We start from the raw sequence: 25,398 nt of genomic DNA, 5'->3' as shown, positions 1-25,398 counted from the left end.
GAGAGAAATGAGGCTCAGAGAGGGAAAGTACTTTGCCCAAGGTCACACAGCCAGTGAGTATGTGCCACAAGGTGGCCTCCTTTCCATTCCCAGAATGACTACTGTGTTTGTAGGCAGTTTTCTTTCACTTGTCCCCATGCAGGAAGGGATGGTCTCTGCTCTGCCTGGTCTTCCTTGAGATAATGTTCTGGATTCAGGATCTGCAGGTGTGACTGTGGCAGCTCATCTGCCTCCTGAATGACCATCCGGCCCCTCCCCCAGCCCACACCTCCTCTCCTACCGCAGCTATGGGGATGGACACAGGGAGATGGAGATGCTCAAATTTGCTTTCCTTATCACCAGGGCACAGATAACAAATGATCCATTGAACCAACCGGTAGTCTTTAAGAAGAGCCACCTTCAGCTAGGCACTCTGTGGCTCTGTGGTGTCATGTTGACAAGCTCAGATTTTTGGTGTCTGGGGGTTGGCTAGACCTGAGTTCAAATCCTGACTCTGTACTTAAGCGACATGGCCTAGAGCAAAAGGCTTGTCCTCTGGACCTCAATGGTCCCCCTCTGTGAAGTGGATGTTGAAGCCCCCATTGGGTGGCTGTGTGAACTGGACCGGAGATTGTAAGAAAAGCACCAAGCCTGACACAGACAACCACTTGGGAAGAATTCAAGAGCTGGGATCCAGGCCCTAAAAGGGGACATAAACAGTGCTGGTCACTGTAAGTCAGTACTGTGCCCCATCACCCCATGCGGCTTGCGGGGAGGGGGGGCTGGGTTCCCGGGATAAGTGAGGCTTCCCGGCAGAGGCAGAGCCTCAGCTAACCTCCAGCATCCAGCTGGGTTTAGATAGGCTTTCCCCAAGGAGGGGATGATCCAGCTTGGACAAAGACCTGGGGGTAGGCCAGCCGGGCAGCCAGGGGAGATGGTGACTACCCACTGCTGGGACTTCCACCTCTTTTGCAGCAAGCTTGAGTGGGCAGTGGATGGTAGGGAAGGTTACCGGGCAGCAAGGACACAATGGATGCTTTGAATTCTACAAAACCAAACTCCACCGTGACCAGTGAGGCTAAAGCAGAGCCAAAGGGTACAATTAGTGTTAATACATGTTAAGCAATTGGTTCTCTGGCAGGAGGATGGGGGGCCCTGACCCGTCTGCCAGTTTCCGCAGTGTAAATACTTGCACACGGTGGGGCGTCTGGGGGGGCTCAGTCGTTAAGCGTCTGCCTTCGGCTCAGGTCATGATCCCAGGGTCCTAGGATCAAGCCCCGCATCAGGCTCCCTGCTCGGTGGGAAGCCTGCTTCTCCCTCTCCTTCTGCCTGCTTCCTCTGCTTGTGTTCCCTCTCTCTCTGTGTCTCTCTCTGTCAAATAAATAAAAAATAAATAAAATCTTAAAAAAATAAATAAATACTCGCACACGGCCCATTTCAGGCCACCACTGCAGTGTCGCTAGATGTGGGGTGAGGAAGAGAAGCACCCAGTTGGCTCTTGCAGGCTGATGGCCGGTTCCGGCACACCGCTGAGTTTCCGTAAAACTTGGGGAAACTTGCCTCACCGTGGCATGGGCTGGGATTCCCGTGGAAACCCAGAGCCCAGCGCTTCAGGAGTGAGGGCCTACTGTGTGCGAGGCCTTGAGACCTGAGACAGATGGTGTCCCAGCCCTGGTGGAGCGACAATCTGTCAGGCAATTGGCGTTGATCAAATGATTGCACTAAGCTACAGGTGGGGTGCACCTCTGGAAAGAGCACAGTCTTACATGGAGGGCATGCTCATGTCCTTCGTTGCAAAACCCTAATAAAAGGGAGACTGTCGTTGCCTGAATCAAGAACGGAGTGCGTCCTCTGAGACCTTTACCACACTTATGTTCACCTCATGACACTGAAGTCAGGCCTGTTGTTGTGACAACCCTTGCACGAACTGGGGCTTGGATCTCAAGTGCCTTTTCCAACCCCAGTGAAAAACCCATCAGTCTACGAGCAGAAAGGCCCTGAACCGAAATCCAGTGTTTGGTCACAAGAGTCTGGACACATCTGTAGTTCCCTCCAGACGTCAAGCGCAGGCCTGGCTCTGTCCTGCCCTGGGTACTTCTGTTTGACAGCCGTCCCCCACCCCCTCTGCTTTGCCTCCTAGGTGGTCTTCGAAGCCCTGCACAACCTGGAGCCCCGGGGCTATGTGGTGGGGTGGATCATCGCTGTAAGTTTGCTGGCGGGAGTCCTCATCTTCCTGCTGCTGGCTGTAATACTCTGGAAGGTGAGTGTGGCGGCCGGTCGCGGGCCCGGGGAGGCCCCCGCGTGGACGCCCAGCCCTCCGCCTCACCAGAGGGGGGGCTGTTGGAAGACGTTTCCTGTTAGAACTTCCCACACGGTGCAGGTACAGTGAGAGGGAGGGCAGTGTCCCCTGCAGGCTCGGGTGGAAGCTTGGCTCCTCTTGAGGCCGTTCACAGCCGAGGGCTGACCTTTAGAGGGAGAGCAAACATCTCAGCCCCCCTCTGTTCTTACCTTCTCGCTGGTCCTAACGGGAGGGTGGGAGGGCGGGAGCCGGACTCCACAGCAGAAGCCTGGGGAGGAACAGCGGCGCTTGGGGTGCTTCACCATTTACTTGGGGGAAAACACACACACACACACACACACACACACACACACACACACACACACACACACACACAAGCAAAGGGACTGCAGGACAGTTCTTTGTTCTCTACCCATGTGGAATACAAAAAGGGTTTCTGCCCCCGAAGACTCGGGTACCTCAGATGAGCTCAAGTCCAGAGTTCTGCCTGGGGAGTTGTGGGGTCCGTTCCCCCAACCCTTGTAGGTGAGCCAAGAGATAGATTTGCCCTGCCTCCTTCCCCAGGGCACACCTATCCATCCTTCTTGCCTCCTGTCGCTTTCTCAAGGAGAAGGGGGATGTCCTTACCCCAAGTCCGAGATGGTTTCTTTGCCTCACACTCTCAGAGACCTGGAATCCCTTTGCTTCCATGCCTCTATATTCATCAGTAACAACCTCAGGATCATTATCTAACAAAGGTGCGTCTCTTCTGCTGGACAGTAGTGTTCCAGGTGAGGGGGGCCCGTGGCTGTCCTTGTGTCTCCAGCTGCCAGAAGAGCACCAGGGACCACAGCTGGGGCTTGCTGCCGCCAAAGCCTTGCTTTTCCACAGTTCCTTTTGGGTTTCAGATGCCGGTGGAAACGGCCTCTTACATCGTTAGGGACGGATGCTTTAGATTCCAATAATTAGCTGCTTTGGGATTACAAAATAATTTGTATTCATCCATCAGACATTGTAACATGTCAGTGAGAAACAAACAAACAAAAAAGGTTGTAAAGCACTCAGGAGTCCACATCCCAGAATAACCGTGATGAACAGCATTGTCTCTTCTTGACCTTCCTTGCTGCATAAAGATGTAGAGCAAGCACTCTCATGGCACCTACTTATGTTTGACTAGGATGTTGAATTTTCCAGTAATGTAGTCGATATATTTTGAGGTACAAGACCTCTAAAGTCAAAACTGTGGGTTCGAACTGTGGGTTCGAAAAAAAAGCATAATAAATAGATTTTTATCCGAGAAGTCCAGGAGCAGGAAAAAGCAGTGTTTTTATTACACATTTTTCAGACTCACAATTGGACTCATTCCTTTAAATTTAGAGCTACATCATGTGAAAAAGTGTCTGGAGGTTCCATGAAAAATATATCGAGCACATGACTTAAAGATAAGTTTATCTTATGTCCCCATGCTTTTCAGACATTCCATGTGCTCTTTTTAAGCCTGTTCTTCCCCGAACACAGTACTCTGAACTCGTTTCCATGTCTTTGAAAACCCCCTTCCAGCACAATCATGAGGCCACAGTGTCTGTCCTCGCTCATCCAGCCCCAGGACACAGGAATGTCGGTGGTTCCTGATTTCACACCTCCTTTAACGGTGCCACAGTGAATATCCTAAGAGCTAAATATTTGCACAAATCCTTCTTTATGTGCTTAGGATGAAACCCTAGAAATGGAATTACTGAGTCAAAGGAAACACACACTTGAAGCCTTTTATTATATACTGCAAATTGCCTTTAGAGTGGTTATACCAATTCACCCCCCCACAAGCACTGTATCAGAAGTGTCCATTTTCCTATATATTTGCCAGGAGTGGATATTACCTTTTTAAAAAAAAGAAAATCTGCCAATTTGTCATCTGTTTAATCTGCGTGGCCAGACAGGTGCTCAACTCCCGCCTCTCTCCTCCAACTCCTTCCTGCCCGGACTGCCTCTGGTCTGTGGGTGGAGAACAAAGCCAGCTCAGTGTTTGGGATCTTAGAAGAGAGAAAGGGCTTTGGTTGGGGCCAGGGGCGGGGGGGCGTGTATTTCTTCCTTCTGCCTTTGTCTGGGCTCTTCAGATGAGAGGAAGTCTTCCAAGGCTGGGTGCGTGAGACCAGACAGGGACACAGAGTAGGGAGTGTGGTGGCCATGCCCTATTCCAGCTCATGACGAGAACTCCCTCCTTCACTCTACCACTCAGGGGTGTGTCCCAACGCTGTGTACACGCTCTTCCCTCCTCCCACCTGCCACCTGCTTAGCTTTGCTTCTGCTGTGTTTATTTAAAGAGTGCAATTACAGGAGATGGCTGTCAGGGGTAGCCAGGACCCTGATGTCACCCAGCTGTATGGGATCCAAAGAGCCAGGACCTGAGAAGGCAGACACTACCCTCTGCCATGGACTGGGGGAGAGGGCCGAGTCATGGCAATCAGTTGGTGGCATTAACCCCACGCAAGGTCTTGCCATTACCAATGAGGTTGGAAGAGAATGGTCTAAAACAGCTTTACAGAAGCAGTTGAATGATGCCATGGGGCTCAGAACTGCTTTGCTCATCATCCAAAGGCAATATTTCATTTCAGCTCACATGTGTTGACCACTTGCTCTGAACCAAACACTGGGTAGGTACCTGGATACAGCGATGATTGTACTCCTCCCTGCCCTTGAATGCTTCACCATGTAGCACGCAGACCTATAACTATAATAGTGGGTGATGAGTGTGCACAAGCTTCTCTGGAAACTGAGAAGAAGGTACCATTGATCCCCCACCCCAAGGGGCAATGTTTAAAGACCATAGAGCACCAAGTGGGAGGTGAGCACAGCGCTTTGCAGGCTGACGGCTGCGAACTAGAACCTAGCTCTCGCGCTCACCAGCTGTGTGGCTTGGGAGCATCGCCCTCTCTGACCCTCAGTTTCCTCCTCGGTAAAACAGGGACCCTACCCTCTAGCTTGAGGTATAGAAAAGATGCGGGCAAAATGCTTAGCACTGAGCTTATAACACATCGAAGCACCTGAGAAAAGTCAGAGGACATTTCACAAATGAGGTGTCATTCAAGCCTGACCTTGGATGTGGTGTGAGTTTTCCAGGCAGGGAAGGGCAGGTGGATATTCCCTCCAGAAGGAAGAGAAGGTAAGAAAGTAAGCAGCACTGTGGTGAGGTGTGTCATGAGGGCAGTGTGGGGGGTCTGGAGGCAGAGCAGTGGCATGGCCAGATCTGTTTCAGGAGACAGGTCTGGGGACAGAATGGGGGCGAGGGCAGTCGCCATGATGGAGGAGAGGAGAGCAAATTAGAGCAGGCAGGACTTGGTGGCCAGTGGGTCTGAGGAGGTCAGAAGGAAGGAAAGTAGCAGTCCCTCACTGTTTTTAGCTTAGATGATGGATGGTTTCCCTTAGCTGGAGTAAGGAAGGCAGGATTTGAAATCATTTTGGAAAAAGAGCTGCTTGGTGTGAGGCATTCTGAGTGTGGGGTGCCTATAGCAGACTAGACTGGGCTTGAGTCACTCCCAGTCCCTCTCACGTAGCAGGGGGAAGGTCAACAGAAGGACATTCCTGTCACCTCACTGGTCTGGCCAGCTTTCCCTTCAGTTTCCAGGGCCGAACATACTTATCTCAGGCATCACCAAGGCCCTTTCTTCCAGTTGCAAAAACAAACAAACAAAAACAGAAATCCATTCACAGCCACTTAAGCAAGAAAGAGAATTCTAAGAATGCAAGGGTACACATAGACCCCAAAGGAAACAGGTACATGCAGACCCAGAAAGCATCCAGAAACCAAGCAAGAACACCCCTTCTTCCCATCACTCCCTTCGTCCCCCACAGCCCCTCACCACTGCCCCTCTGCACACCTGCATCACATTCTCCCAGAGCAGACCTGCCTCTCCACACTGCCCTCCACCCCTCCTGAGAAGTATATCTCAGTGACTTCTAGCCCCAGCCACAGACTGATCAGCCATCTCTCGTTCCCAGTTCTGCAAGTCTAGGGGAGAGAACGTCCACCACTGTGGCTGGAGGCAGGGTGTTGGGCCGAATCTCATAAAAGAAGAAAATTAGGCAGCTCCCCCAAAGGCATTCACTCCAGCAAGGTTTCACGGTTGGTGGTGGTGCTGTTGCCCACATTGTGGGTTTTATATTGTACCATGGAACCACTGCTGCGTAACAAACTGCCCCCAAGTTGAGTGGCTCTCAACAGCCATTACATTATATCTTATGAGTGTATGGGTCAGAAATCCAGGAAGGGTTTAGCTGGGTGATTCTTCTGCTCCCCGTGACATTGAGTGGGGTCACTCGGTGGCATTTACCTGGTGGGTGGCCTGGTCTGAGGAATTCAATTCACTCACATTTGCTGGCACTTAGTGAGGATGGCTGGGAGGCTGGAATCAGCTGAGCCCCCCTCTCTCCCCATGTAGATCAGACCTCCCCAGGGAAAAGCCTCTCTTCTTACATGGTGGCTTCGGCCCCAAGAGAGCATGGTAGAAGCTGCTGGTTCTCTTAAAGTTTGGCCCAGAACTGGCATTCCACCATACTCTGTTGGTCAAAGCAGTCACATGCCAGCCCAGATGTAAGGGAAGGGAAATAGACCCCACATCTCAATAGGAAGAGTGGCAAAGGGTTTGTGGCCACCTTTCATCTGCCACCTTCCTGATGTTCAGAAATATGGGCAGACTCTTAATCTTTTCTTTGAAAGTCACCATTGTTTTAAAGTATTTGAAACCTCATCTCTTCCACAGTGTCATAGATAAAATCACAACTGAGCTCCTTTAGGGAAAGGGAATAGAAGTAAATCTTGGTGTAACATTCGTGACTGCACGTGGCCTTCAGAGTGGGCAGTCTCTTCAGGCAAAGCTGCAAGGCAGGAAGGAGGTTGGCAGAGGGAATTTCTTCAAGAAAAACCTCTTCTTTCTTAAACGGCTAAGTATGATGACTTTGGAGGAGATTGAAAATGGCAAGCGAAATGTAGGATTATTTTGAAGACCTACATATTCCCAAATTTCACCTATAGACCCCCTATCCACGGTGATTCCTGTGTCTACAGCCTAGGAAGGATGCCTTCCGCATAGTGAATAGAGACCTAATAGCATATTGACTGTGTGTAAAAGTCTGTTGATCAGTTGGACTAAGGCCAGCCTAATATTTAACTTCCATGGGGGGGTCTTCATGGTTTGGGCTTATTGCCACGGTTCATATGTAATTCCCTCCCTCCTTGTCAAGGGGAAAGCCACGGAGTGGTACCCAGTTGCCACTGCTGACCAGGACCAGCTTCACGAGGGCCTTTGAAGACAAGTGAGCACTGTCCAAGTCCTCTGCCTTTATGGAGCCACATCTCCTGAAGGTCCCTTGAGAGTAGCCCCTGACCTTGCTACCTTGGTTGCTTGCCATTGCCTTGAGCTGATGAGCCAAAAATGGTTTTTCCCCAGAATGTGCCACATAGACATGGATCGTAGTGTGGTGCTGAAAACGGAACAGAGCAGGTGGCTGTGCTGATGCATTCTCTGTGCCACCCAGGCCGGTGGGTCAGCACACTGTACATTTGAAGGATGGCTAGTGCTTTCATTCGGCAGACAGCATTGGGTCCCTCCGGGGTGACAGGCTCTGGGTAGAGAGGGACATGGTCAACCAAAGAGCCCTTATTCAGCCTGGAAGACCTCTGGGAAATGCGGTTAAGTGACCAGACATGGTGGTGGCTGAGCCAAGTACATACACCCGGAGAGGGGAGCAGGACGTGGCCGGCTGAAGGGGCTGAGCCACCATCTTCTGAGCCCTCCTGCACGTCACTGTGGTGCTAACGTGCCCGTCATCCGCCTATCATCTTCAATCGAAACCCCTTACAGGTCGGCGGATGCCTTTTCCAGAGCAGAACCCCAGGCTCCCTGCCTACTGCTCAGCTTCCCCCCTGCTTCTGCCTCTGGGCAGACCCCAGGGCCTTCTCGAAGGTCCGCCAGCTCACATCCCGGGCGCTCTCGGGCTTGGCGGCAGCAGGCCCTGGCTCGGGCACAAAATCCACAACCAGGGCCCCCGAGCTAACCAGACCCTTCTTCAGATATTCAAATGGGTCCTAATCAGCTTTCCCAAAGCTGGGATGTTAGCAGACCCTGGGAGCCGTAATTTAAACTTTATGTGTGAGGATTACAGTAGCCTGCCAAACCACCACGCAGGAAGAAAACTTTGAAATGTGAAACTCTTTTAAGGGAGAACAATCCAGTTGAGTTCCCCTCTTCTTGCCCTTTAGCTCCTGACGGGGTTTGAAGCTGCCTGGGCCCCGGGCCCCGGGCCTCGGGCCTCGGACCTCTTCATGACAATCCTAAAGGCCTGTTTATAGAAGAAAGTGCAATTATCCAGAGGTACGGCAGGGCTCACAACCTTGTGTGGGACTCGCACATTAAGAAGTGCCTTCAAGTCCTGAAGGCAGCCTCTGAGTCAAGTGGCAAGAGAGTGAAGATGCAGGGATGTTCTTCCTTTAGAAGAAAAAGCTTCATTTAGGGCCCCCGGCTTCTCTGTCCCTACCCCCTCCCTCCCTCCCTCGGCAGTTTGCCTAAACACCGAGGAACCTTTTCCCTCCCTCCTCTTTGCCCCTTTTGCAAGCCAAGGTGTTTGAGGCAAAGGGAAGTGACCAGGCCCTTCCCAAAAAGGCTGGGACCCCCTGGCTCTTTCCTTTCCCAAGCAGTGAAGAGGCAGGCCTTGGCAGGAAAGGGCAGCCTCGAACCCTCCGCGGGGCCTGTTCCAAGAGCCTGAGGCTTTAAAGCTGGCTTTGGGTTCCTGGTTTTTATTTGAGAGCAGCGTTACTTGACCTCAAGCAGAAACATTTAGGAAAATAAATCTGTAAAATGGCTCAGAGAATGTGTAAGGTTTGGCAGCCCCTCCAGGGGTCACTGGGTTATCACCTTCCCTCCAACCAGGCTGTGGGAACCCATCCTTCCTTCTCCTCCAGGGAAAGAAGACACAGATACACATGCATGTGTGCATACACACACGCACAAACATCCTTCACACTGTCTCAATTAAAACCATGTGCCAGAGACCCTCGGTGGGGACTTATTTATGCTCAGAAGTAAATATTGGGCTGATGTTGCACTGTTGACATCTCAAGACAGAGACATGCTGTGTAAATACTCAAGTAACTGAAGAGACCCATAAACATGAGGCCGCGAGTTAGTCCAAAGAAGGAGTGTGTGCGAGGTCCTTGGAATCGCTGCCCAAGAGGCCACCCAAGGGCCAGGAAAGCGGGGGTAGGGATCTCACAGGAGGCCGCTGCCGTGGAGTTGTGCAGCTAGTCCCTCACTCACCCCAAAATGGGTGGGGAAGGTAGAGGCTGGGGCAGACCCCAGAGCTTGGTCAGGGCTTCTTTCTTCCTAGGCCTCAAGCCTCCCACGACACCTCCCTAATGAGGGCTCTTCAGAGGAAATCTGCTGTTTCCCTAGTTGTTTTCTGGCAGTTTTTGATGCAAGTTTACATCAAAAGATTGTGTAAGTCTGTCAGGAGGGCTCAGGCAGCTGCCCTGTGGGGCTGCAGGCTCCTATCAGGACCAGCACAGACACAAGAAGCCAGAAAGCATACTGCTACCTCTGTCTGCAGCTGAGCAGAGCTTGGCTGGAGTCTCTCCTCCTCTAGGGTTTCCATGAATGTTTCCTCCACCCCAGACAGAACAGTTATAAACAGAGCCTTTTGCCCTTCAAGTGGCAAGGCAAGCCCTGGAAGGTTCCAGAAAAAGTACAGGACAGCATTGACCCACTGGATCGGCACCTGAGTGTGGGGCTGCCGAGGATCCAGCTTTTTGAACTCATGAGCGATCATTCCCAGTGGGCTCAGCTGGCAGCAAAAACAGGTTTGCCCAGCACATCTCAAAGGTTTTCCCCGAAGTAACCGTGAGGACTAACGGGAGTGAGAGCGTATGCCGGAGAGAGGGGAGGACCTGCCACACAGGAGAAATGTCTTTGAAGTCTCCGTTTATCCTCATTTTCAGAATTGTAGGACTCTTTATGTTTTACGATCTACCCATACTTTAATATAAAAATGGAAAATTCAGTTTACCCAAAATTTCCAAAAACTCTTGGAAAACAGTTGCAGCCCAAATTTTCTTTGGGAACCAACATAAAAAGCTGTCATTGTGTTTCAGCTGAGGTCTAAGAATGCCTTCGGTCTCTGGGGCACAGCCAGAAAATGACCTTCCGGGTGGTGTAGGAGGGAGGTGGTAGGAGTGTGAGTAGTAATCAGGACTCTGGGCTCCCTCTGCCACATCTCTCCCGAGTACTGGGCAGGCCTGGTGTGACACAGTTGTGGGGGGACCGTTGCTCAGTAAACTCAGAGCCTGGGCTTTGGGTTCTATATCAAAAGCCAAAACTAGGTTCTAAACAAAAGCACAAAGGTGATATTCTCTTTTTCGGACATGGAATTAGCTTGATCGTGCAAGAAAGAATATTAGTTTGAGAGAGCACCCACTGGACTATATGGCACCTTTGTGCAGACTAGTAAACTGCACCCCTTCGTCCAGAAACTTTACTTCCATCCGTCGAAAAATCAGAAAACCTGCTGCTGATTTTGTTAGGGGGAGGGGGAAGAAGACACTCTACTTCCATCTGCTGGAGGATAGCTGTAATACACTTACATGTCCCGGCTATCTGTGATGTGAGGGCACTGCCCCCTTTACAGGCAGTGCACAGCCTGCTCTACTGTACCCAGCACTCCCTAGCCATGAACGGGGACCGTGTTTTAAGAAATGGTCTTTGGGCTGCATAGACAGAGGACAGACATCAATGGCAGCTCCAACCTTCCATCGAAGAGACGACACACAGGTTGGGTGGGGCGCAGGGCTCTTGAGATGCTGCGGTGTTGGGGCAGGGCACAGAGTTTGCAAGGCTGTTTCTGAGAGCAGCATTCCAGTCATTCCAGGGGTGCGGGGGTGATTCTTAGGACTAATGCTAACACCACTGTACTTGATAGAAGAGAGCTTGCCTCTGGATGCCTGCAGGAGACGGTGCCTCCACGTCGTTGGAAACAAGCATGACCCTTAAACATGAGCACATGATAGCTGCATGTGACAGGGAATCCAGGTGCTCCAAATCCTTGCTAGGTGGTTTGCACACTCTATTTCAAATTCTTATGCTAGCATAGCCCTGAGAACGTGAGCCAACTTTTGTGCTGCTTGGAGATGAATTAAGAAAAGTCTGTTCAGCAGAACAAGGCACAGTGATGCTCCTTAGATCCAGAACCCTATCGGCTGCCCCTCTGCCTCTCTTCCTGCGGGTGCTGATTCATTCAGTAAGTCGGACAAAAAAAAAAAAAAAAACAAAAAAACACAGAGTACTGTATCAGTTACCTCATGCTGCGTAACAAACCACCCCAAAACTTAATGGCTTAAAAGCAGCAAACATCTACATAGCTCACAGGTCTGTGGGCTGGGCTGAGCTGAACAGGGGGGTTCTCTGGTCTCAGCTGGACGTGTCATATCTGCACCTGCAGGCACTTGGGGGTTGGCTGGTCTAGGAGGGCCTCAGCTGGGTACACTCTCCTCTAGAGCGAACTCATTCACATGCAGGCCAGGCAGGGTTCTGAGAGAGCAAGCAGAAGCACGCAAGGCTTCATGAGGCCTAAGTGTGGAACCGAACTGTCAGAACAAATCACAGTGCAGATTCAAGAGGGGGAATCAGCCCCTGCCTCAGGATGGGAACCGCCACGGAATCATGTGGTAAAGGGCCTGGACGTGGGGAATGCAGGATTGTGGGGATTTTTGCGGTTTTTCTCTGCTGCCAAGTACAGGTGGTATGCTCAGCTCTGGGGACATAACACACAAAATCCTACCTCCCAGGACTTCTAAGACTTAAGACAAATAGGAAGGTTAACGAGGGAACAGTTGAAATCCCGCTTGATTAGTGCCACAGTAGAGATAAGTTACTTCTCTGGAACTGGAAAGTGAGTAACCTGGGATCCGTGAATCATTCCACCATCCGCGGGAAGGCTTCTATGCTAAAGAATCTCATTTCCATATCACATCCAGCCTCAGTTTCAGGATTATGTTCTCCTTAGCACAGAAGGTGCTCATGACATATTTGCTCCACCAACCACATCTTTATCATAACTGTATTCCAAGCAGTAACTCCTTAGACCTTTCCAGTAAGTTGTGCATTGCTCTTCTGACCTTCTGTGGGTGTGCTTTGAGGGCCTTTTCCCAGAACATCCAGCCCAAGCCCCTGTTCCACATTCCTTGCAGAGGGGAGAAGGTAGCAGAGATTTAAGAGGAGGAAAAAGTGTGTGGGGGCCTGGACAGGGGGTGGAGGGGAGGGCCAGAAAGTGGGGTTCTGGCACATGCTGAGAAGAAACCACAAGGGCTGCAAACCCTAGGAACTCGGTGTCTGTCCACAAAGCTGCCCCGTGAGATAGATGCTCAGAACACAAGACCCTTGCCAGGTGTTGAAGAAAGCTTCCTCCCCATTGCTCAGACTGCACCCATCCCTTCACTGACGCCACTCAAAGTGAACTCTCAGGATTCCCCGGCAGTGTGGGTGGAGATGCTTCCTGGCAGCTGGCTTGACAGTTCTCATCTTCAGCGAGGAAGTCAGACCCTTCCTGAGGGGGAGGGGGGGTAAGAATTGTGACCATCAGAACGACTGTGGTTGCTCAGCTCGGAGCAAAGGAGTTGGGGGAGATGTGCGCGTGAGAGCCGGGCTTGCATGATCATTCCCTCGGGGCAGGGTTTATATTCGCTCTTGGCAGCATGCTGCAGAAATCACTGCTCGTGAGCATTTTCCCACATGGCTACAGGAGTTACAGGCTCACAAGAGCGCTGCAGACCCGCCAACAGCTGACCGAACATGTGTGGCTGTTGGAGTCCCTCCGTTCAAGGGGGCTGAAATGGGGGTTTCAGGGCGGGTAATTGATTCCCAAGGTGACCTCAGGAAACACTGATCAGAGCAGGGGAGCGAGAGAGGAAAGAGAAGGAAGGCAATAAAAACGCAGTAAGACCGGTTACCCCTGCCAGCACGTTCCACGGGGAAACTCTGGTAGGTCATGCACCTGAGGCTTGTCACACCCAAGAAGAGAGGGAGCAGGAGTAACCCACAGCCGGTCATGTTTAACGGCAGAGACAGGAAGGGGTGTCTGACCTCCGAAACAGTGGCCACTAATGCTGGTGCGCAAAGGACAAGACGTGCCAAGTCTCCCTGAGCCTGGGAGAAGGTCAGCCCTGGGCTACAAAAATGGCTTACCTCTCGGGCAGTGATGGCTAGGCGAGAAGTGCTACAAACTCGCCCTCCGGTATGTGAAAAACCGTAAGATGTCAGAGGGGAAGGCCTTTCCGGAATTAAGCTAGAGGAAACCCATCCTGGGTCCGGAGAGATGCCAGTTCTAGGGGAGTTCACCCTGCTGGTCGTGGCGCAGGCACTGAATGTTTCGTAGGTCCGAGAGAAAGATCTAGAGGGACAGCAAGGTATAGGCTGCTGGGAGAGCGGTATTTATCAATTACCCCATGATGGCTATTGTCTCCCAGGATAGTAATAGGTTTATCAAAAGCCCAATGAGCTCAGGAAAGGTCAAGTCCCTGAGTTTCTTGGATCCTTTACTAAGGGTTTATTAGACCCTGACTGTTCTCCTGTGCATTCCATAGCTCTTAAAGGAAAAAAGAAAGCAGCATTTCCCAAACTTATTTGACTGTGAAACCTATCTCCCAAATGCCTTTGAGTAACTACGCTCAGTAATGGGGGTTCCCTGGCACACCATTCGGGAGACATGCCACCAGAAGCATTTATGAGGAGCAACCAGAAGATAACCTGCAGGAAGTCCATGCATTTTGAAAGGTAGCACCCCAATAATGCTTTTCCTAAGTCAGTCTCATCTAAGGGGTTTTCTAAGCCCTCCCAGCTCTGTGAGTATAGCTCATCCCTCCTCCTCACCCAGGGGAGCAGAACGACTGATTCTCCAACATTCTAACCTGGCTTTTCCTCCCTCTACCTTTCAGATGGGCTTCTTTCGCCGAAGGTACAAAGAAATCATTGAAGCGGAGAAAAACCGGAAAGAGAACGCAGATGGTTGGGACTGGGTCCAGAAAAACCAGTGACCTGCCCCACCAGTCACATGACCCCACCATCCGCCTGGCGTCCTTGATCTTTGTATCTTCCATATTTGGAAGAAAGAATCTTCTCCAGATTTTCCGGAGGCCCCGCTGATGCTGTCCTCTTCCTCACGTTACCAAGCCCAGGAGCCCACCTGAGGCAGCCACTCTGGCCAGGTCACATGACTAGAGCCACCACCCATTTCCTTTTAGAGATGAACCCCAAACTTTGGAAAGCAAGCTACAGAGCTGAGCGATATTTATGGCTGCAACCTGCGTGGTCGACCCTCAGGGGAAAACTGTTACCTAAAAGTATTTTTATAAATATAAGCCTTTTATACTGATTATGTCTTTATATTTGTATCAATGTCTTATTATGTCTATTAAATAGTTATATAATTCACTCAAGCACTGATATCTGGCCTGAGAGCTTGAGCGTACATGTGCATTCATACAAATTTTAAAGAGTAAAAACCTGATCGTACTTTGGAACTTGCTGTTAAAAGAGACTTGCGGATAAAATAATCTGAAGAAACCTCGTGGGATGAATCCACCAAGCTGGCGGTGCTGCACATAAACTGTGGTGGTGGCAAGACCCCTAAAACGATTCACATCTTCATCGCCTGGAGTCAAGTTCAAAGTAATGTGCTAAAGAACTCGAAGTGGTTTTTCATATGTACCTGTCATTGGAAGATTTCCAGCAGGAATTTGGATGGAAAAACCTGACCCTGGCACAGGTCTGCTCTGCATCACCTATACAGCAGACATCACACCCTCCTTCCACTTGGGTTAATAAATGAGAGCTTGGAGCAAGGCCATTTGGTCATCTGGTAAACCTCAGAATGGCGTCTCATCCTGGACATCATGCGTCAGAGTCCACACACCACAGGGACTAAATCCGTGCCCAGCGAGCAAAGACTTGTGTCTGAATGCTGTGATGCGTTGCCTTTTCATTGAGTTCAGAGGTCTCCACTTCTCCTACCCTTTTGCTGTCCCAGCTAATGGTGACTGCAGATCCCTTCCCAGAGATGACCATTCAACCTGTCCTTCGTTTTTAAAATACTGTCTTAAGTGGGGTTCCCAAAAAGCAAACTCTGATACAAGGATTTGCATGCAAGTAACTGATTAGGGGAGTGTCCCGTGCCCGGGAGACCGCAGTAGGGGTGTGAGGGAAGCAGGACAGGGAAGGGAAAGAAGCCAGGGAAGGGTGCCATTTCAGAGGACATCCCGTGGAAGGCAGCTTCAGCCTGAGCCTACGAGGAGCTCTGGAGGGCAAGTTAGGTCTCAGAGTTGTCCCAACCTGAGGCAAGGGAGCTGAGCTTCCGAATTCTTGCACCCAGGGGAGGTGTAAACTTCCCACTCTCGGTTCCTGCTGGCAGGCCAGCTCCGATAGCCCGAAGGCGGTCCTCTAAAGGAGAGCTGGAAGTGCACCCCCAGGCCAGGGGGGGGAGGGGGGCATCCAGAAACGATGTGAAAGAAATGATGCACAGGGATCTGGGCATAGCACTGACATCTGCCCTGCCCCCTGCGAGTGCGAATGCTGAGTTGTGGCCTTCAGTTCCAGTCTCCCTGTTTGACAGTGTTTATCATCAGACGCACTGCCACCTGGTTTTGAGAACAATGTGATTTTCTTAAAGGGCAATGAGATGATGGGTGTAGTATGCTCAGCATTGCGCCTGGCCCATCGTGAACCCTCAGTGACTGAGGCAGCTCTGGCTGCCATCCCTGAGAGCCATCTGCTGAGAAAAAAACACGTGGCCAAGAACAGACTCTGACAAAGAGTCTTTACTGGCTGATTACGGCCCACTGATGCCCCAGGTACCTAACAGACGGCATCAAATGGGAACGAAACAAGACATAAGATGAAGATCTTTCTCCTAGGGCCTTGTTTGCTGGAAACCAACATGTTGGAGGTCTGTGGACACTGTTGCAAAGACACAGAACTCTGCTCCAGAGGAGACAGGTGTTCTGTGCACGGACTTGGCTAATATTTGCAAAGACATCTCAAGTTGGGGCAGAATCATGAGGATGTTGGGCAGCTGTGAACCCGGCATGGAACATAAGTGTCTTTTCATGCCTCATTATGCAGTTGAGTCTGGTGCAGGAAGACAGTGTATGTATCACATGTCCCCTCGTGGTGAATCTGGGAATAGACGACCAAGCCAGAGGGTCCATGGCATAAACGAGGCTGATCTTAGAATGAAGGCAGGGATGTTGCTTCTAACGGAGGGATGGAGGCATAGATGTAACTACTGGGTGGATGCAGGCAAAGAAGCCAGTTCTCAGAGTTCTCCTGGGACTTTTATCAAAAGTAGTAAAGGCAGCTTTGAGTGGGTCTTAGTCACTCATTTCAAGGATACTTATGGGGCCCCTGCAGTGCTTCAGGAGCGACGCTGGGTGCTGCAAGGTACCCCAAGAACACCACAGGCACGTTTGGCCTGGAGAGCCAAACCTCCCTGCAAGAGGAGTGTAGTGTGGACTCCTTTATGAGACCCCACGTGTAGCTTTCCTTTGGTGGATGCTTGTTCACCATGTCACGCTGGCCTTTAATAAACCATTGAAGATTCTTGGGTGGTAGGCCTGGGTCAGCTCCATCAGCAGCTTTGGACAAATTCATCTATAGCCACAACTAGCTTCCCACGAGGGGTGTAGACACATTGGCGGTGGCGTAGGGGATGACTCACCCTGCTCCTGTGGGCAGTCTCAGAGCCAGAATCACTTTGCCTCTGGTCGATTCCAAATGGTAGACCCACATGAGTAGTCATATACTCAGGAGATCACTACGACTTCATAAGACGGTTTTTTAAAACAATTGGCCTTGGCATCACCAGGTGCAAACACTAGCAGCCACTCCAAGAGTCTATCTGGGGAAGGCTGGTGCCTCTGCATGTCCGATGGGGCCAGGTAGCAGGTGGGGCAACAGGGGGCCATTTAAGACGGTGATAAAGAAGCCAAGCACACTGTAAGCCTGCTCTCAGCTGGGCATCTTACCAGCTCCACCCCAGCTCAGAAGTTCTCAATTGGCTCTCAGGGGAAGCAGAGACAGGGTGAATGGCATCTGTGTGTTACGCCTCCAGAATATTCTTTTAAAAGTCCACAGTGCATTCCAGTTTCTAACCTTCCTACTTGTATGAGTTCACTGTGGAATTCTATCAGATATTCTCTCTCACAGCTACTGCAGCTTTTAGTTTTAGATTCAATATGGTTTTCACTGTCAGAAATATGGAGACACTTTTCAAATATGAAAAAGGACCCTTTAAAATTTGAGGAAAATCATGCCCTCTGTTCAAAAATGATTCGCTTATGCTTCGTTGATACGGGACTCATGAGTTGGGAACATCCCCACTATGAATCCTAGACCTGTCACCAAGAAGAGGCCATGAAGTTTAGGAACAAGGAGACACTAGGAGAAGGGAGTGGATCCACTGGCTTTATGGGGACTGACAGGCACACATCAGGAATCAGCTCTCAGTCAGCACTTCAGGAAAATCCCACCACCAAGAGGATTCCGAAGTCTGGGAAATGGAGAAAATCCAATAGTCCTCCTTCACCAAGTCATGCGTAGCCTACCCTCTTTGAGCCAAAGACAAGGGGGTTAAAAGGAAACAGAAAACTAGCAGGACCATCTGGGACCTGTTTTCAATGCAGAAATGGTTGCCTTTATCCCCCAAGTGATACGTATGCTGTATGCCTCCTGTTAAAACCCTAGCAGGGTCAGTTTTTAAAGGTTATTCAACTACTTTTATTTTTGGAAAAGGCATTATGGCCAGGGGAATGCAGTTACACATAGGTCACATCAGAAATGTGCATCTGGTGAAACCTACATAGCCCTGACTTCCGGGAATTTAGAGGCACTGCAAAAGGACGGTCATGCGGGGAAAGGGCCCTGTAGCAGACAGACGGCAGGAAGTGTCATTTTAGAAATGCTCCAATGGACAGGGGTTTCGGCGATGTGTTGTTCTGCTCTACAGAGTGGTGGTATGCACAGTGGAGAGTATTTTCTAAAACAAAGAATGGCTGAAGGGAGGATACAGAGCTAGTAGGGCCCAGATGAACCTTCTAGAATGTCTTCTGACTTTCAGCACACTGGGGGGATAATGAACAAATTTCCCATGTGATGCAATGCTTTATAGCACAATAATCTAGATTTCAGACTTTGTTAAGGTTTTTTTAAAAAAAAATTCTAATGTGCACAGTGTGACGGGCAGAGTGAGTTTAAAAGCTTTAAGAGTGATTAATTGCATGGCAGACACCCACGCTAACTTCACTTCCAGAACCTGACTGATGCATCCATGTACATTTCCGTTGAGGGATTTTGGTGGGAGGGGTGCTCCTCCTTACGAAGTCACGTGTATTAAAGTCTATGCAGTCACTTCTAATTTACTTGCACTGTTTGGGAAATGCAGGTTTACAAAAATACACGTTTGGAATAAAAAAATGGCTGCAAATGATTCAGGAGTTTGGTGTGTAATTTCTTTGCTAATGCAGAACTTGAACCTTTTTAGGATGTTGAAGATGGGCTTTGAATGCAGTACTTTCATGAGCATTGAAGAGCATGGGCAGGTCTGTCTTATCCAATGTGGCTGAACAGTCCCCCATCCTTGGCCTCCATCCTGCAGCCACCACCTTCTCTGTGCATCACCCACCTGCCCAGGGCCACACCCGGGACCTTGATCTTAAGATAAAGGTGCCCAAATTAAATGGAGGGGATTCCTCAATGTTAGTAGACTGCTTCCAAGTGTTTCCACCAGTCACCAAGCATTTTCCCAGAAGCCTTTCAGTAGCATCCTTACACGTTCACAAACATCATGTTCTCTTAGATTTGTGATCTCTCATCTGTCTAGTTACGTCCCTGTTCTTACCTCACATGTTGTTCACTTGTGTGTTTTTCTCTTTTTCCCCTTAGAGGAGACCAACAAAGATCTATCTATTTTACCAATCTTTTTCAAGAATAAGCCTTTGGCTGTACCAATCAGACCTACTGGGTTTTGTTTTCTGTATCATTAATTACGGCCTTTATACTTGTTAAAATTTACTTTACTGTCCTGTAGTTAAAAGTCATGCACAAACACACCACACAGTTTAAAAGGGGGTGTGAAAAGATACACACCAAGGGGTTAAAAATGGTTGCCTTTAGGTAGATGGGATTGTCAACGTTTTAGCTCTGTTTTTTTTTTTTTACTTAACTGAATTTTAGTTTTCTACAGTAAGCATGCATTTCTTTTGTAACAATGAAACATATGCAAATTATTTTTTCAATAAAATTACATCTGGGAAAATGTGAGTTGCTAAGCCAAAAGAGATCCCAAATTGCAGTTCTAGAAAGGGATATGATTTGTTTGCAACAAAGAGCACTGATGAGCCTGACTCCGAGGGCAATGGTCCAGTGAGCAATTTCAAGCCTTTTAATTCCAGATGCTTCCTGGCTTAACAAGACCTGCCACCATCACTAATACTAATTAAGTACATTTCTCTAAGATTGCCCAACCTGTTTCCTTAAGCCAGGAAAAGGTCTGGACAACCTCAAAAGAATCAAGAGATACAAAATGAAGAGGAAGAAGAATCACCAATTAGTAATGTCAGCCCCCTTCAATCGGGAGTTTTTCAGTCCACCAGATTGCCTCTGGTCCTTAAAGTCTGTCTGTTCAGCAGGTTACTGTGCTTAGTAATAGAATTAATGTAAGTGCTTACTTAGAGCTCTGCCTGCATTATCAGACCAACTGGCAGCTTTCCATCAGCAAAGCCGCCTGACCCTGAGATCACGTCTATTCATTCTACGCACACATCCTACTGAAGTGGGTATGAGAGGGTATTGTCAGTTCTGTGTTAAACCTCAGACCATGCCATCGGGGCTTGCTGCCAAACCTCTGCTCTGCCTCAAAATTTAGTCCAGATCATTTTATATGTTATTTGATATGATTCTTCTATAATTGAAAAAGATCCTAAAAATTAAAACAAATGTCAACAAAGGTATAACTCTTACCCTCTGAAGATGCCAAATAGTTGAAAAAACAGGGTGCATTTTTAAAAGTATTTCCAGGAAAACTTTCTTCTATGGAATTACAGATTAAGAAAAATGAAATTCTCTTCAAATCAACATCTATTCAGAACCCACCTTGTTAATATCTGGCTCCATATAATAGAAAAAAATCCAAAATAACAATGGTTTCAACTCGCTAGAAGTATGTTCCTCTCTCACATAAAAGAAGACCAGGTCTGGGTCATCAAGTTCTCATATAGCAGATTCATGGATCATTGGGATATCACCTCCTATCTTTCTAGGCGTGTGGTTTCCATTCTTAAAGTTGTTTCACGGTTTCAGATGGCTATCAGGGTACCAGCCATCATGGCAACATTCCAAGCCTTTTAATTACCCTTCCCAGGAGTCCTATACAACACCAACCAGAAATTAGTCATTAAAAAATGCTCCCGCCCATAAAGGAAAATGGGGAGTGTATTATTACGGAAAAAGAGCAGTGTACATAATTTTTTTAATTTTTTTTTTATTTTTTAAGTAGTATCTCCACCCAACATGCAGCTCCAACTCACAACCCCGAGATCAAGAGTCACACGCTCTACCAACTCAGCCAGACACTGAAGACCACTAACAGTCGCCACCCCTGCCATGTATAAGATACTGAGAATATAACTGCCTTAAGTCCTAAGTATGTACCTTCCAATCCTTAAGTCTGACTGGATGTGAGCAAAGAGAAAACCTTTATTTGGGGCGGGGGTGGGAATCTCAGCTACACAGAGTTGGTTAATCAACTTTTCTTGTGTCTTTTCTCTTTTACCCACCCCATCCCATCCCCATTCACATTTCCCTCTCTCCCAGAGGCACCAAGTCTCATGAATGGAATACATGGTCTTAGAAATACGTACATAGTATTATTTTGTGTGTTTCACTTAAGTGGTATTGGGCCTGAGAGCTCATTCTGTGTTGTATTTTTTAAGGATATACTCATGTTGCCGTGTTTATACATCTAGTTCCTTGTTTCTGGTTGCAGCACCTCACTGTACATTACGTTTCCACTGTGTCTTACTTCCCCAGCCCCTCTGAAGCCGACCTTGGCTACTTCCATACCTGTGGAAATGAACATCTTCTCCCATGGCCCCTCATGGACCTGAGCTAGAAACTCTCTTGCTACACATTTTACATACTACATCTTAAGTTGCTTACAGTTTCATTCTGCTAGAATGTGTCTGATGGCCATACACGTGCATCAATCACTTCATATTCTTTCTTTTTAAAGTATAATTAACATACAGCCTTATATTAGGTTCGGGTGTACAACATAATGATTCAACAATTCCCTACGTTACTCAGTGCTCACCACGGTTAAGTATAGTCACTATCTGTCACCAATGTTATTACAATTTTTTTTAGATTGCTTTTTAATTGCTTTATTAACTTTACACTTTTTCATGCAACTGGGTGACTCTACTGTTGACAGAAACTTAGACTGGGTGCCAAGGCAATCTTCAATTGGAATCTGGTAACACAGAACCCACCCGACACATGGAAATTACATAAGGTTCACAGCAAATGAATCAGTAAAGGTATATCAGGAAAATGCAAGGAAAAAGAAAACAGTGTTGAATCACAGTATTAATCTCATGGAAAATGGCAGGAGTCAAGGCATAAGGCAAAATTCGTCATGATGGTCATGGTGATTAGAGAGCTCCCCCATCAGGATACGCAGACAATTCCTCACCTGCAGCTCCCTAAGTTTTCTCCTGATTTCTCTCATCTCCTCCATGAACATTTCCATATCATCTCCATCTCCACCCCTCCCATCATTGACCTGCCTATTGGGTATGGCCCATCGGAAATTTGGAGCAAGTCGGCGAGCCTGTCCCCGTCTATTATTTCCTGTAGGTTGGTGGCCTTCTCCCCCTCCCAAAGGGCGGTCTTCCTCTCTATTCTGCATGGGCTGCTCCATTTCTTCGTTTTCCTGGTGGATATTTGCCATGAGATTTTTTTTTCTTCCTGGTTGTTTTTCTGGGCCTATCCTTGCTGTCTCCTCCTCTCGATTCTCGCCGTGAGTGCGCTGCCACGACACTTGACACCTACACCTGCAAACCTGCTCCGCTTTCCTTGGGCCCGATGCCAGCCCACCAGGCGCAGGACCGCGGGGAGCCGGTACCCAGACGGGAGTCAATGTTATTACAATTTTATTGATGGTATTTCTCGTGTTGAACTTTTTATTTCCATGATTTCTTTACTTTGTAACTGGAAGTTTGTACCTCTTAATTCCTTTTATCTGTTTCACCCACCCACCCGCATCCACCTCCCCTCTGGCAACCACCAGTGTGTTCTCTGTATTTAAGAGTCTTTTGTTTGTCCATTTGTTTTGTTTTTAGGTTCCACAGGTAAGTGAAATCATATAGTATTTGTCTTTCTCTGTCTGATTTATATCACCCAGTATAATACCCTCTAAGTTCATCCACATTGTTGCAAATGGCAGAATCTCATTCTTTTTTATGGCTGACTGATATTTCATCTTATATACATACACCACATCTTCTTTATAATTCATCTATGAATGAACACTTGGGTTGCTTCCCTATCTTTGCTACTGTAAATAATGCTGCAATAAACATAGGGTGCATGTAGCTTTCCAAGTTAGATGTTTTCATTTTCTCTGGGTAAATAGTAGCGGAATTACCGGATCATAGGGTAATTCTTTTTTTTTTTTTTTTTAATTTTTTTAAGAGAGGTCGGCGGGAGGGACGGAGGAGGAGAGAGAATCTTAAGGAGGCTCCATGCCCAGCACGGAGCCCAGCGCGGGGTTCAATCTCACAACCCTGAGATCATGACCTGAGCTGAAATCAAGAGATGGATGTTTAACCAACTGAGCCACCCAGGTGCCCCTCTGTTTTTAATTTTTTGAGGAAACTCCATACTGTTTTCCACAATGGTTGTACCAATTTGCATTCCCACCAACCATACATGAGGATTCCTACTTAACGGTGAAAACCTCAGATCTCTCTGTTCCCTCCTTAGTCCCTGCAAGGTTAACTCCCTAGCCTGGGGACTTGCACCATGAGAATCACAACATATATTGCACACTCCAACTATAGTGGGTGGTATAGCCTCTGCGAGGGATCCTATATTTTCAGGACAGGAAGCTCTAAGACACTATACCTTTATCATTAAAACATTTAGTAACTCCTTCCATAACAGAAATATTATTTTCCAGGCTTTTCTGAGAAGTGATGACCATCCATGGACTCTCCATGTAAGACTTCCCCAGGATACTTGTAATATCAAATATCTATCATGTTCTCATGCCGCATCCAAACCTGTTGACAGATGCCATGTAAGATATACAGTAAATGGCTGTGTTTGAGAAGATGAGCTATTGATTTAGGCAGATCATGCACCAACACCCAGCAGGAGAGAAGAGGAGCCGAGGGCCATGCCCACCAGGGTCCTGAGAGACAGGTGACTGGCAGAAGAGAGCCCTGGTCATTTGTGAGGCAATCCCCCCCCCACTACCACTACCCCCACCATGTACCAGAACCTGGCCTAAGGGACCTTAGAAAGGTCCTAAGTTCACCTAGGACCCCCAGGCCAGATGGGTACAGGGAATCATGCAGCTGCATACAATCACGATCATGCCCAAAGAGGAGATTCAAGAATGTTCAGATGAATGAGTCTGGCTCAAGTATGGACCCTCGGGTCTGGTGTTATTTGGCTTTGTCTGCACTTTCATGAAGAGCAAGGTCTGGCGCATACCAGTTACATCTAGAATCTGAATCTTGGAACTGTCGCCCCCTCTGGAGATCATTCGTTATGGAAATTTTTTCCTCAGCATCCCCGAAATTACATTCTTCCAGCTTCTGTCAAACATTCCATTAGATGGATCATTCACGTGATTTTCCCCACCCTACTGCTCAGCTCTACCTGAACCTCGGGAGCGCCCTCTGTTTTCCCAGCGCTCCCAGCCTCCCTTTTCCCCCCTTTTTTGACAAATTGTGATAAAATATACATAATATACAATTTACTATCTTAACCATTGTACAGTCAGTGGTATTAAGTCCATTCATGTTGTTATGCAACCATCCCCACCATCCCTCCCCATATCTCTTTTCATGATGTAAAACCAAAACTCTGTACCTATTAAGCAGGTCCCATTCTCCCCTCCCCCCAACCCCTAGCAGCCACCCTTCTACTTCCTGTCTCTAGGTTTTTGACTATTCTAAGTACCTCGTGTAAGTGGGATCGTACAACATCTATCTTTTTGTGACTGGCTTATTTCACTCAGCATAATGTCCGCAAGGTCTATCCACATTGTAGCATATTGCAGAATTCTCTTTCCTTTTAAAGCTGAATACCTTTCCATTGTAGGTACATACCACATTTTGCTTCTCCATTCACTAGTCCGCAGAACACTTGGGTTGCTTCTACATTTTGGCTGCTGTGAATAATGCTGTGATGAAGATGAGTGTGCAAGTATCTCTTTAAACCCTGTTTTCCATTCTTTGGGGTACATACTCAGAAATGGAATTGTCAGATCACACAGGTAATTCTATTTTTCATTATTTGAAGAGTCACCGTACAATTTTCCATAGCGGCTGCACTATTCACACTCCCAGCTGTGAACAGGGGTTCCCATGTGTCCACATCCTTGCCAACACTTGTTTTCTGTGTTTTGGGGGGTTTTTTGTTTCATTTTTGACAGCAGCCATCCTAATGGGTGTGAGGTGGTATCTCATTGTAGGTTTGACTTACATTTTCCTAACAATTTGTAATGTTAAGCATCTTTTCATTTGTGTATCTTCTGTGGAGAAGATACTCAAACCCTCTCCCCTTTTTTGAATTGGGTTGTTTTTTGTTATTGTTGTTGTTGCTGCTGAGTTTTAGAAGTTTCTATATATTGTGGGTATAAAACCCATATCAGATATATGATCTGCAAACGTTTTCTCCCATTCTATGGGTTGCCCCTCTACTCTGAATAGTGCCTCTTGATGCACCAAATGTTTACATTTTTATGGAGTCCAATTTGTCTATTTTTTCTCTTGTTACCTGTGCCTTTGGTGTCATGTCCGAGAAATCATTGCCAAATCC

At 48.1% G+C, this 25,398-nt stretch overlaps 2 protein-coding genes across 2 annotated transcripts in view; one reads left to right on the top strand and one right to left on the bottom strand.

Annotated features, from left to right (window-relative positions):
- The window catches only part of ITGA9 (integrin subunit alpha 9), a 333,429-nt gene extending 314,654 nt beyond the window's left edge, over positions 1–18,775 (top strand). The window contains exons 27-28 of the mRNA XM_028107025.2: positions 2,120–2,239; positions 14,232–18,775. Of these exons, the coding sequence (XP_027962826.1) occupies positions 2,120–2,239; positions 14,232–14,330 (219 nt within the window). The 3' untranslated portion in view covers positions 14,331–18,775. The remainder of the gene's footprint in view (positions 1–2,119; positions 2,240–14,231) is intronic.
- Positions 18,776–21,958: 3,183 nt separating this feature from the next.
- LOC114212356 (protein BEX3-like) lies at positions 21,959–22,297 on the bottom strand. Its single transcript, XM_028107213.2, has one exon. The coding sequence runs from the start codon at positions 22,295–22,297 to the stop codon at positions 21,959–21,961; it is 339 nt and encodes a 112-aa protein (XP_027963014.1).
- Between the last annotated feature and the right edge of the window lie 3,101 nt (positions 22,298–25,398).

The sequence above is a fragment of the Eumetopias jubatus genome, unplaced genomic scaffold (assembly GCF_037043125.1).
Source record: "Eumetopias jubatus isolate StellerSeaLion01/CBP00866 unplaced genomic scaffold, mEumJub1_p1.0 scaffold_1, whole genome shotgun sequence".
NCBI classification, from domain to species: domain Eukaryota; kingdom Metazoa; phylum Chordata; class Mammalia; order Carnivora; family Otariidae; genus Eumetopias; species Eumetopias jubatus.
This window is presented reverse-complemented; position numbering and strand designations above follow the sequence as displayed.

Excerpts from the sequence above, each read along its gene's own strand:
- LOC114212356 (XM_028107213.2), bottom strand. The coding sequence starts at position 22,297 with ATGGCAAATATCCACCAGGAAAACGAAGAAATGGAGCAGCCCATGCAG.